Source organism: Aulostomus chinensis, chromosome 5 (genome assembly GCF_037954235.1).
Source record: "Aulostomus chinensis isolate RoL2024-O1b breed Wild chromosome 5, RoL_Achi_v1.0, whole genome shotgun sequence".
NCBI classification, from domain to species: Eukaryota; Metazoa; Chordata; class Actinopteri; order Syngnathiformes; family Aulostomidae; genus Aulostomus; species Aulostomus chinensis.
In genome coordinates, this window is record NC_141324.1 from 31068342 (window position 1) to 31080625 (window position 12284).

Genomic DNA, 12284 nt, shown 5'->3' on the forward strand with positions numbered 1-12284 from the left:
AGGTTTCTTTAGAAGAAGAGGAAGCTTGACCCTGCCCACGACCCCGGTGGTGTGGAGTGTTTGGGTCTGAGGCCATTGGGCGCCTCAGACACAAGTGTCAGGGGTTCGTCTGGTCTGGACTCTGGAGCCGCTGAGACTGCGTCCCGGTGAAGTTCTCTCAGTGAGTCGGAGGCTGCGTGGTGAGCGGCCATCAGCCAGCGTGGGAGTGTGGGGCTGCCTTCTTGGGCCCCTGCTCTTCTGAAGGGCATCAATGAACAGGGACATTGACAGCCTGGGAGCTTCGGCTGAAGTGCTCGATCATGGACGAACCCGAACAAGACAGAAAATCAACATCGGTCAAAAAGGAGCAACGCTCGTTTGTAAATGTCTTCCATTTCCTGATTGGATGAACGCCCTATTGTTACCCTCTCGTTGCTCCGATACTTTGGCGAACTTGTAGCTCTGCAGCAGCCGAACGCTCCACTCTCGCCATGTTCTCAGGGTTGATGAGCAACGTAAACAGCTGAACAACGATTCAACTCAAGAGACGTCTCTGGGTTTAGAACTGCAAACTGTGACATTTAGAAACCTAATTTCCAACATTTTTATTAGAGAAATATGAATTATATCCACCTTCACTGAGAAACTTGGATAAAACCAACAGAGACACTCGTGCGACATGCAGCCAAACACACTCCTCGCGCCTCACCAGGGACATTCAGAGCCTCAACCATGGGAGGAAGCTGAGAAAACGAAGCTACCAACTGTGCAGTAAATGAGGGTCGACTTGTAGAAGCAATGCGCAGCAAAGAGCTCGGAGAGCGCCGCCACTGAGTCAGACGCAGCGCCTCAAGGCCTCATCAGACGACGGGCTTCTTCCTGACGTCGATGGTGTTGTAGATGTCGGCACTGCAGCTCGTCAAACCCTGAGAGCACAAACACGAACACTGAGAGTGGACACGTGAACATCGCTCCGAGGTCCAGGCCACTGACAGCCTGGTTTCAGTCCTGTCAAACTGGAGTGTTGGTTGGACAAACAATACCAACAGCAACTTTATATAAACTGTTGTTGTCGAACGACCTAAAACGGCACAATTTTACAAGGGAGGCCGTCCTCACAGGCAGCGTGGACCCAGAAGGTCACGCACCAAGTCTGGTTTGCGAGGTTAGAATGAGAGGTCTCACCGCGTAGATGCCTCCGTCGGCGGGCTGCTTCTGAACAGAGGAACAGAAGAACTGCAGTTAAACCGAGTGTTCACTTCCTCCTGCTGCTGCTGCTCTGATTGTCTCTTTAGCTGCATTCATTTCATTCGCAAGCTTCGGTTCAAAAAAAGCAAATGAACACACGAGTGATGAAACTGATGGACACTGTGAGTGTGAGTGTATTAATAATGTGGGCCGGAGCTGACAGGAAGTGATGGACTGCTGTTGCCTGGAAAGCAGAAGTGTCTTCTTCTTTCTTCGTTTATTTTCAATCAACAAACTTTTATTTTACCTCAAGATCACCGGCGGAGGGTTTGCTGGCTGGCTGCATCTGTCAGAAAGAAATCACAACTCTCACATCATTCAGGGACTGTGAGTCGTCAATTAAACTTTGTGTCTTACACAGCAATGACAGGGTTTCCTTCCTAAGTCACTAAAAACTCCCAGAAAAGCGGTGTGCCGGCTGTGAGAGCAGCGCTCATGAACTCTCCACTTTGTGAAAGCAGTCAGGAACGAAATGTTGCGGTAACGCAGCATCAGCAGCACGCGCACGCTGCGTCACAGTGTCCGAGGCCCAGAACCTCTCCTGTCACAAGACCCGCGCGGTGACACGGGGCGCTACTGAGCCGTCTGCTGTCGTTGCTGGAGGGTTCGAGGTGTCAGCTCATTTTGAACGCAGCGCCTGAATGTTAACCACTCAGCAGTCGCTGCAGCTGAGCTCCGGGACCGTGAACAAGGAGGACACCAGTCAACACAGACTGAAGTCTGACCGCATCAAGTTCTCCACACATGAACGCGAGAAAGCACAAATAGCACCGCCTGGTTGTGCTGGTACCTTACAGGTGAATTAGCAACAATATCCGTGAAAAGGAGAAAAACAGGAAGGTCAACAGTTCCAGCTGAATGGTGGAACAGAAGAATTTAACACCAGAAAACCCAGAACAGCATCTCAAGTTTCTGACTGATTTCAGCTTCACGCAGAAGAAAAGTGACAAAAGCAAATTAGACATAAAGAACGGAAGGATGCTACACCTCACACGAGGAGGTCAGTGACAGGAGTTTGCTACATTCAAAGAAAAGCTTGTGGACTGGGCTTACCCTCAACCTGCAGAACAGAACGGTGAGAACGATGCCGTAGAGGAGTAGAATCCCATCCAGGATATAGCATGTATTCATGGCTCTGATCACACACACACACACACACACACACACACACACACACACACACACACACACACACACACACACACCAGCCAACATTCACCGTTAACGCCTCAGAAAGCAGTTTCAAAATCCTGTTTCAGCTGCAAGCTGTTCGACTTCAGATCAAACTGCCAACCAGTTCCTACAGGGGGAGCCAAAGCAGAGCTGCAGGACAGGTGCAGGTGAGACGGCTCACCGGCAGCAGCCGGCCACTCTTACCAGCTGGGCTGCAGATGAGGCGGTGGGGGTGTTTGCTGTCTTCTTGTCGGCTGACAGCGAGGTCTGAAGCGAGACGCGAGAGTTGATGTGAACAGGAAGTCCGCTGCTCTGTCCGCTTCAGAGGCGTGAAACCACATTCCAGCCTCCCGCCTGCGTCTGCTGACATCAACCCACTTGAGTTTGGTGGAAGTGCTTCAGTCCGGAGGTGCAACTCGTTCACGTCTCCGCTAAAGACACGAGAGACCTTTCTTCGCCTGAAATAACCAACTTGGTTCTTTGGTGTGTTCTGTGTCGTGCTTCCTGAACTATCAAAATACGACAAAATGCTTTCAGGAATAATTGTTTAATGATGGAAAAATGCCTAACACACTCTACGAGCTACAGTTTCCAAAAGAAAGACAATACAAGACAAATCTACAATTTTTTTTTACAAGCCACTTGTTTGTTTTTCAAAAGTAAAAACATTCAGAAAATTGCATCGTCATAACTTAGGCACCTTAAAAATGATAGAAAACCAGTTATTATAAAAACATTTGGAGCCCAAAGAAACTCTAGCATGCAGTTGAGAAACACACGTCTGTGTTTCGACCACTCGGAGGAAACGTCAGAGCCGTCGCTTGGAAATGTAAAGGGCTTCTTTTTAAACCGCATTTTCACCGCCAGTCACGACGAGAGTTGTGTTGCGGCTCAACACAGCGCGGGCAGACGCGCCAGAGGCTCAAGTCTCGGCAACACGTGAGTTTAGGTGAAAACCGGAGAGACCAACAGTACAGATGTGGCTGGTCTACATCTGGACAGTAAAGCTTTCAGACGGCGGTGGCTCGCGGCACAAGGCGGTGATACGCTACAGCTGCTGAGGAGGTACAATCACACGGCTGGTGTCCGCAGAAACACACGAAGAACCCTTAAAAGAAGTCTGCTCTGTCGTCAAGTGCCTCGGTCCGTCTACAGCCGCACGAATGAGGCTTCTTCCATCACTGCTGCAGGCAGGGACCTGACATGATTCCACACAAGATGGCTTCCTGTGGAGGTTGAGAACATCCTCATCATCATTTTAAGGGAAATAAATATTTTTCAAACTGAACTGCTGGAAAGGTGTTATCACTCTGCTGGGAACAGAAGTGGTTTTCTCGGCAGCTGACGATGCGCTCGCAGCGGCAGCAGTGCCCCGGCCCACTGCCCAACCGCGCAGCTTCCGGGTCAACTTCCGTTAAGAAGGACAAATCTGGAGATGATTTTTTTCCCTTTTTTGCCAACAAATCCCATAAAAACAACATCTTTGTACCGGGAATCTCCGTTGAAACGGTGGCAGAATCGCAAGCCGAGATTTGGTGCCGATGCTCAAACGTTCTCTGTTTTTTGACTTTTTATTGTCGGTAACAACAGAAGCACTCGTTAACGTTCCAACCCTGTGCTTGATGCGACCGTTCGCTCCAGCTGCTGCGGGGAAACCCAGACTCCAACCAAATATCGTTTGTATGGATTTTGTGTTCAACCAAGTGCGTCCTCAGGTTAGACGCTCCCATGAGAACCCTTGAGGAGAGCCTTGCCTGGAACCACTTGGAGGGGGAACTTGAGGCCAACGTGACAAAAAGTCAAAGACGCCACCAGCAGAGGTGGGATGGGAATGACCACGAACCTGAGTTCTCTGTTCACGTCAGTCAGAACCTGAGCTGATGGACACCCAAGTCTGCTGCTGGGTCAGCTGACCTGGGAGGAACCGTTTCACACTGCAGATCAAAGCCACATGTTAGCAGGAGGTAAAGGGTCTGTGGTCTGGCGCTCACTTCCCCTTACACACACACACACACACACACACACTTCCCTCTAAGGTACTGATATCAGCACGACTTTCAATACTGAACCCTACTGTGTGAACAAAGCGTGATAATCAAACCTGGATTGTTTGGCAAAAACACGACAAAAAAAGTCACCACAAGTCCACTGCTACCGGCGGTTCGACTGCAGCAGCTGGAACCAGCGACGTTCGCTGACAAAGACAGGAGGAAATTCCTAAAGCTTCTTCAGGGAAGCTAATTATATATTTGGGACATTCTTCATCTCCAAACTGAGGGCAAAGATAGGAATCAGGAATTGATTAATACTGACTTGTGCTCTTTTGTGGGAATTGTTGCCCAAAACAAAACAAAAAAATCACCATCTTTGAAAGCCCTTAAAGGCGCCACACGTCATCAACAGTAACCTGTAGTATTCATGGTAAAAACGCCAGTGTGGAATAAAAGAAGAGCTGCATATTCAGGAAATCCTGAACCTACTGAAGACGCAACAACTTTGGAATGTACTTCCATGTTTCTTTACTGTCAGATAAAAAGACCGTCGGGCCTGCAGAGAAGCAACGTGTTAACTCAGAAGCACAAAATGCTACATTCTGTAAGTAAAAAACAGTCACACCCGCTAATAGAAAACAGTCCTCGTCGTGTCAGACTACAGAGACACGAAGCAGAAGGCAGTGGTTCACCAGTCAGAGCCGCCGCGCTCCACTTCTCAAGATAAGGAGGAAGTGACAGATACGACGCGGCCCCCCTCCTCTGGTGTTTATGTGTCGAGTCAGCACAGTCAAGTAGTCCAGTGGTTACAGCGAGAGAGGAAGCAACAAACTCAACGTTCCCTTTAGGAAAAAGAGACTCTTCTTGACGGTGTTGTTCAAACTGAACACCAGAGAGGAAGTCAAGGCATCCGCTAGATGGACAATCGTTGAGCTGATATCAGAGCATCAGAACACAGTGGGGGGTCAGACATGTGGGCTGGACCCCGACTCTTCTCAAATGCGATTCTTTGTCACAGACTAGTTTCCAGGGGAGCACACGCCTCCACATGTCCCACCACAACCAGCGGGGGCGAGCTCGGGGTGGGGACGGGGGTGGGACGGGGGGCAGCGGGGGAAAGGAGACGGGTCCGGGGACGCCTTCACACCGACGTCTCCGACTGAAGCCTCATGACAAACTTGTGGCTCTTTGGGTCAATGAACTCCTCGCCAAGCCTCAGGAAGGGTAGGGGCGTCACAGTGACCACAAGAGAGAAGTCGAGGCGCCGCAGGGAGAAAACCAGACCCTGACGCAGGGCTGAAGTCACTGGCTCCTCGCTCACCAGAGTCCACTGGCGCCCCCTGCCGTTCTGCTGCTGGTACTGCATGGTGGGGCCTGGTGTGAGGTAACGCTCCAAGAAAGCCTGGTGGGGAGGGGGGGTATTATTGTCATGACAGCACACCTGTAGTCTGAAGTGATGGATAAACCAGAATGACCACACACCTTGGGCGTCATGTTGTGTGTGATGCAGAACTGCAGGTGTGTGAGGATGCTCTCCATGCTGTGGAAGGCCTGCTGCCGCGTGGTCCTCAGGTACTTCTGCATGGCCCGAGCCATCGGCGCGAAGATGGCCTGAGCCGCCTCCCGGGGATCCATCACCTCTCGGGGGTGTTTGGGGGACGAGGCAGCCTCTTCCTCGTGGAGACGCTTGATGTGCGTGAAGGCCTCCTCCACCGCCACCACCAACCTGGAGGAGCAGTTATGTGCTCAGCTACACGCTTGTTTCTACAGAGTCTCCATTAAACTGGAGGAGCCTCTGGTTTGAGGAGATCCTGACAGGAAAACATCTTTCATCAGGACTCAGTGGGAAGTAAAAGCAAGCGTGGGCTGAGCGCCAGCAAACGGAACCCTTCAGGTTTGATTCTTGGTGACGCCAGTGCCCATCTCAGTTGGTCTGAAGGACCGGGAGAGACGATCAGTGCGCTGTCCAGTACTGAATATTACTGTAATAAATACAAGTATGGCGAGTGTCGAGCGAACGTTACAGGGTCTTCGCCCTGGAGGACCTCCGGGCTCAGGCCTTAATTATCCTGTCATGTCTCAGACACTCTGAGAATTGGAGGGAAAAAATTCATACCAATAAAAAAATCATTGAAAATTTGGCACACAAACATCTTTTTGGAAGCAGAGCTACAATCATTTATTTATCATAAACAATTAATTCAAACTAATTAAACATTGATATTAATTACGATCTGTCAGAACCTGATGGACTGGGTCTGACCTGGCCTTGCGTTTGCGGACCCTGCGGTCCATCTCCGCCTCCTCGTAGTAATACTCATTGTGGGAGTTGTCCCGCCTCCGGGCAGCGGCGGCTATCATGGCGCGGGACTGACCAGTGGAGTTATTGGTGGTGTTTTCTAAACAGGACACACACGCAGAAGCAAGAATTAGCTGGTTCGTTTCCAGCGACGCTCTGGACCAACAGTGACATTCTGTTGTGTTCATCAGGCCCGTCTGGTGCAGACGGTAGATTAGAACCCCGCCGTGGGGAGCGTTTACCGTCCAGGGAGTAAACCTTGAAGCCAGTCATCTTCTTGGACAGGATGGACTTGGGCAGGTTCAGGAGGGCGGGGTTGTAGACGGGAAAGTCGTTATAGTAACGGTCCAAGACCCAGACGGCTGCCCGCTGGATGCTAAAACACACAGAGTCCAACATCACGACCACAGGAAGAACCCCTCCCACCATGACGCGTGTTCTGCTGCTACATCGAGCTCCTGCGTCATCAAAGCTCATTTTAAAAACCTCAGACGTCATTCAGATAGATTCTAATTTTTCAAAATAAAGGAACGACACGTATGAAAGGCTGGTTACACGTGCGGTCCAGCGCTGACGTGGACACTAAACGCCGGCTCAGGTTTCACAACCATGGGGCTGATCCAGTGACTTCATTCTGTGGTGACGTGCGCACTTCTGTGTCTGCACGCTGGCGACAGCTCGACCATCCGTCCGTCCCACACCCGTTAACAGGATGTCTCTCTGGAGAGAATTCCCCCAAATCTGGCAACATTGCTCTGATCAAAGGTCGTCGTGACAGCACGAAACATGTTTTTGGTCACGAACACAACAGCAGGCAGATAATCTTAACTTACTGATCTGATTTTTGTGACGTTTTGATTCCGTTCGATTTGGATTTTTCCTGTTTGTAGGATGAAATTTTTATCCTGGAATTTCACTTCAAAAGAAATAATTCTGTAAGATGACATCTGAGTGTTTGTTCCATTTTGTCGCCCAAGTCAGAACTACCGCAGACGTTTAGGTCAAGCCCGATCACCCGAGTGCCTTGTCCTCTGACACAGATTCAAGCTCTGATGTCAGACGATCACCGAAGTCCAGAAGTCTGGACCGCAAAGGTCGAGCGTTCCTGTCGTTTGTGTCCAAGAAGAACGAAACGATGAATCCAGAGCTGGAATACGTTTCTAATGACAAGACTTTTACTTTGTCTTTACATTTGAAACTGAGGTCATTCAGGAAGTTCTATCAAAAATGACAGGACAGCATCAGGTGATGATTTTCATCAGAACTGTCTCCTGTCAATCAAACATCATCTAAGCAATCAACCTCAACAAATCTCAACACAAACTCCAGCATTTGCACCAAAGAATGTTTGATCCCTGTTCCTCAGCTTACCTGAGGTGGCCCACGTTGTAGAACTTGCTGGCTCCGTCCGTGCTCCGGACCACCTTGAGGCAGAAGGCTGGCTGCAGGTGTCGGACCTCCAGCAGCACCAGAGCCAGGTACTGGATGAAGAGCAGGGCATCCACCAGCGAGGCAGCGTACTCCACAATGCCCCTGTAGTCCCTCTCCCTGGGCTCCAGCACTCGCACGCCGTAGAACAACCAGTACGACGCCACGAAGAGAAACACCAGCACCATTAACAGGCAGCGGAAAACAAAGAAGCGTGGGAGGGTGGCGCGAGGAGGGCGGAGGAACAGCGCCCAGGAGGAGATGAGCAGGACCAGCAGCTTGAAGGCCAGGGAGACGTAAAGGCCTTCGCAGGGCGTGCCGCAGGGCTCCAAGGCATCCCGCCACAGCACTTGTGGGAGGATAAGGAAGGCTAACGGTGTAACCAAGGCAAAGAAGCTCAGGCAGCCACCCAGCGCCGGGCCAACAAAACGTTTGCACTCCAGAGGAGTCGACTCCTCCAGATCTTTGGTGACTCGAGTCAGGTCCTCGTTAGAGATGCTGTGTTCGGAGGTGCCTGTGACCACGGTGGTGGTCTCGCCCCAGTTGTCATCCTGGCAGACGAGAAAAAAACCAGGTTAGGGTGCTCGTGACTTTCTGACGGATACACAGATCAGACGTGATGAAATCCCGTGTAGTTCAGTCAGCCACATGAGTCAGCACGGACCAGCCCCCCACCCTCCTTCTCTCCTCCACCTCCTCACACACACGCTTCTTTGTTTCCATCGTGGTTTTCATGAACCAATAGTGTTTGGCACATGGTGTCGTCGTTTTCTTTGGGGTTTTACGGTACGCAGCATCAGGGACGTACTAATCTGATAGAGTAAAACCAACCAGTTAAATCTGAGGCTCCTGCTGTCTGCTGCATGCTGATTTCACTGAGGAACTTCCTATCTCTGAGCAGCAGCGGCGGCCGGGCCAGCCAGGACGGTAAAACCCGGAGTATCATTCACAAGTAAATGCCAACGCAGCTCTTTCTCACTGACAGCTCTGAACAGACGTAATCGACTTCTACCGGAAAAACCGGGGTTGGATCCGCCTTAAGATAACGGCCTGGTAATGACAGTTAATAATAAAACTGTTAACCCTAACTGGGATTCTAAAATACAGAAATGGAACCGACCCTGTCGTCTCCGCGGGTCGACTCTGCATCCAGCAGCGGCTCTCCGGGAGTCTGGATGGTAACGGATTTGTCTCCACGGCTGCTGCTGTCTCTGCTCTTAGAGCGATGACGGTCCCTCCGATCCCTGGAAGACGCACAAACACACTCACAGGTCACCAAAGACAGCCCCTCCATCCCCTTCAGAACGATGTTGTGGCGTTGCATGTTGGGAGCAGGTCTGATCCCCAAACTGATTTACACAGTCAGTCACGCAGATTTGAGCTCATGTCTGTTGTTGTTGGATACACAGAATATTTTTTCCAGTGATTTCAAATGGAAACACTGCAAACGTGAGATATCCGAAGGTGATCCAGAAATCCAGCGCCACAGTCGCGGCGCTCCCCCGCAACAACAAGAACACACACAATGACTGGATGTCAGTATGACTCACTGACCCACCTGTGCTTGCGAGAGCTTCGGGAGTGGGACGACTTGTAGGAGTAGCCTGAGTACTGCGACTCGTTGTCCATGTCTCGGGTCGGCGGTGAGCGGGCTTTACGAGCCCCGCCTCCTCCCCCCGTGCCGCACTGCTTGCCGACTCCTCCCAACTGGCTCTTACGCTCGGAGATGGACTTGGTGGAGAGAGTGAGGGGCAGCTTGAGCAGGTCAACCTTACTCCTGAGGGAATCTATCTTGGAGGCCGATGAGAAGGGTGCAGGAGAAGGAGGGCGGGAGAGCGGGGGAGGCTACAGAGAGGAGGGGGAGAGGGACGGGAGAGGACGTGGGTAGGAGAGATGCAGCAGGGACAGCAGGAGAGGCCGCGATCTGAAAGAGATGAGGAAGAACTGGTCAACTCACTGATGCTTTAACACTTTACTGATACTGGAGGGAGGGTTAGTGTGTGGACGTATGAACACACACACACACACACACACACACACACACACACACACACCCTGAACACTACAGACGTCCTCCAAGCAGACAGTCCTACATTGTGTCTGCAGTCGTCCTTGTACAGTTTGCACTGAGAGCCTAAATCCAATTTTAATAATCTGTGCGTGTGTGTGTGCATGTGCGTGCCTGTGTGTGCATGTGCGCGTGCGTGTGTGCATGTGCGTGCGTGTGCGTGCATGTGCGTGCGTGCGTGTGTGTGCATGTGCGCGCTGGTTCAGACTCAGTGGGAATCCAACCTCTTGCGCTGTCCTGTGATGGCTCCATGACCCTGAAACTCTTCACCCCACTGAATGGAGGAGCTGCTTCTGCTCTCCCAGCTGCGGTTCTTCATAACCTGACTGTATCTCCTAACACCAAGAAGTGAGCGTTAGCCGCCATTAGCTCGGACACAATGGCAGCCATATTGGATTACTGATTTGTTACAAAACTTGTTTGCCCTCTCCCTCCCTCTCGTCGTCTCACATTCCCTCCTGCACTCCCCTCGTCCCCTTGGAAACTGGGCCTCTCCGCTACCATGGCGATGAAAGAGGGTGTTCAGCTGGAGGGGGATTGGAGGTTGACAGTTGCTGTGGAAACATGACCTCACGCCGCCCTCTGCTGCGCTGTTCTCTATGCGACCCAAAAACCCCAAAATAGAGGTGCTGGCATGACGGATGTTAGACTGTCATACGGTGGTTAATTAATAAAGGGGGCGTGGCTGGCTGGCTCTGACTGGCCCTCGCGGGGACATGAAGAGGGACGTTAGCTGCTGTCACGGCTGACAGAGGCCCGGCATGACCACATGTGGCTTTTATGCTCCGTCAGCACTACTGAATGAAAACCTACTTCCTGTCAAGCCAGGTACAGTGTGACAACCAACCGACCATCATCATCACCATCATCATCATCACCACCATCATCATCACCATCACCATCATCATCATCATCATCAACATCATCACCATCATCATCATCATCACCACCATCATCATCACCATCACCATCATCATCATCATCATCTTCATCATCACCATCATCACCATCTGTGTGAGGTCACAGATGGTGATGATGGTGATGGTGATGATGGTGGTGATGATGATGATGATGGTGATGATGAAGAGACAGAGAATCTCATGTTGAAAAGTTGCTTTTCAGTTCAAGGAGGAGATTCCAGCTACAAACAAACCCTTTTTAGCTATCATGAAAACATTTTTCATCCCTGATTCAACTCATATCAAGACTGCAACGGTACTGTTATTAACTCACTACACCCCACATCTGGAGCAGCAGCAGAAACTACAGAAACTACAGTGACCGCAGTAACTACAGTGACCGCAGTAACTACAGTGACCGCAGTAACTACAGTGACCGCAGTAACTACAGTGACCGCATAACTACAGTGATCGCAGTAACTACAGTGACTGCTTCATGCTGCCAGTTTAGGCAACTTCAGAATCCAACCTTACGTTTGTGTACTGTGGTGAACATCACCAGGGTTACGTTCCTGTCCCTGTGATGGATGTTCATGCCAGGTGTAGTTTTCATTTTGGCCCAGTCTGTTTAATCCACTGCAGTTACTAAGAGTGAGAGTCAAATACTGAATCACTTAATCAATCCAATTAACAGCAAACTACCACAACAGGATCTGGAGATCTGTCCCAGCGCGACTAAGCCTTGATGACAGTGATATGATGTCATCATATCTGGCGACCTCCATGGTTGTCCAGCTACATCCAATGTTACATGTCAGTCAGTTCTTCTTCTACATCCCTCTAAAACAGAAGCTGCCAGTAGAAGCACCACAGTATCCAGCAGAGGCTTAGAGCAGCAGAGGGGGACTGAGAGCTAAATGAGCTAACAGGAACTAGCAGGGTCCGAAATCATCGGGGGCAATCAAGGATGTGCCAACAGTTGGTGTGCACACCTGCATGCAATCCCACATTTTTACAGTTATTAGAGGCGCTTCAGATGAGGACCTGACGGATGAACCAAACGGCTGAGATTAGCTGCGCCGGCACTGCTGTATTGATGGACCACAGTTATTCACTTACCACAGTAAGACTGCTACTGCAGTACTGTGCATGATTCAGAGCTGTGAGTTCGGATGGTGAATGTGCTGACATGTTAAGGT

General features: G+C 50.7%; 1 protein-coding gene across 4 annotated transcripts in view; it reads right to left on the minus strand.

Moving 5' to 3' along the window:
- Positions 1–2938: 2938 nt before the first annotated feature.
- The window catches only part of LOC147262175 (vang-like protein 2), an 18666-nt gene continuing 9320 nt past the window's right edge, over positions 2939–12284 (minus strand). For 3 of the 4 annotated variants that reach the window (XM_086204649.1, XM_086204650.1, XM_086204651.1), the window contains exons 2-8: positions 9677–10042; positions 9239–9362; positions 8062–8669; positions 6933–7066; positions 6655–6790; positions 5874–6117; positions 2939–5793 (exon numbers count right to left, since the gene is read on the minus strand). In XM_086204649.1, the coding sequence (XP_086060775.1) occupies positions 5533–5793; positions 5874–6117; positions 6655–6790; positions 6933–7066; positions 8062–8669; positions 9239–9362; positions 9677–9747 (1578 nt within the window). In that variant the 5' untranslated portion in view covers positions 9748–10042 and the 3' untranslated portion in view covers positions 2939–5532. Of the gene's footprint in view, positions 5794–5873; positions 6118–6654; positions 6791–6932; positions 7067–8061; positions 8670–9238; positions 9363–9676; positions 10043–10410; positions 10522–12284 lie in introns of all 4 variants that reach the window. The other variant, XM_086204652.1, reaches the window with a different exon arrangement.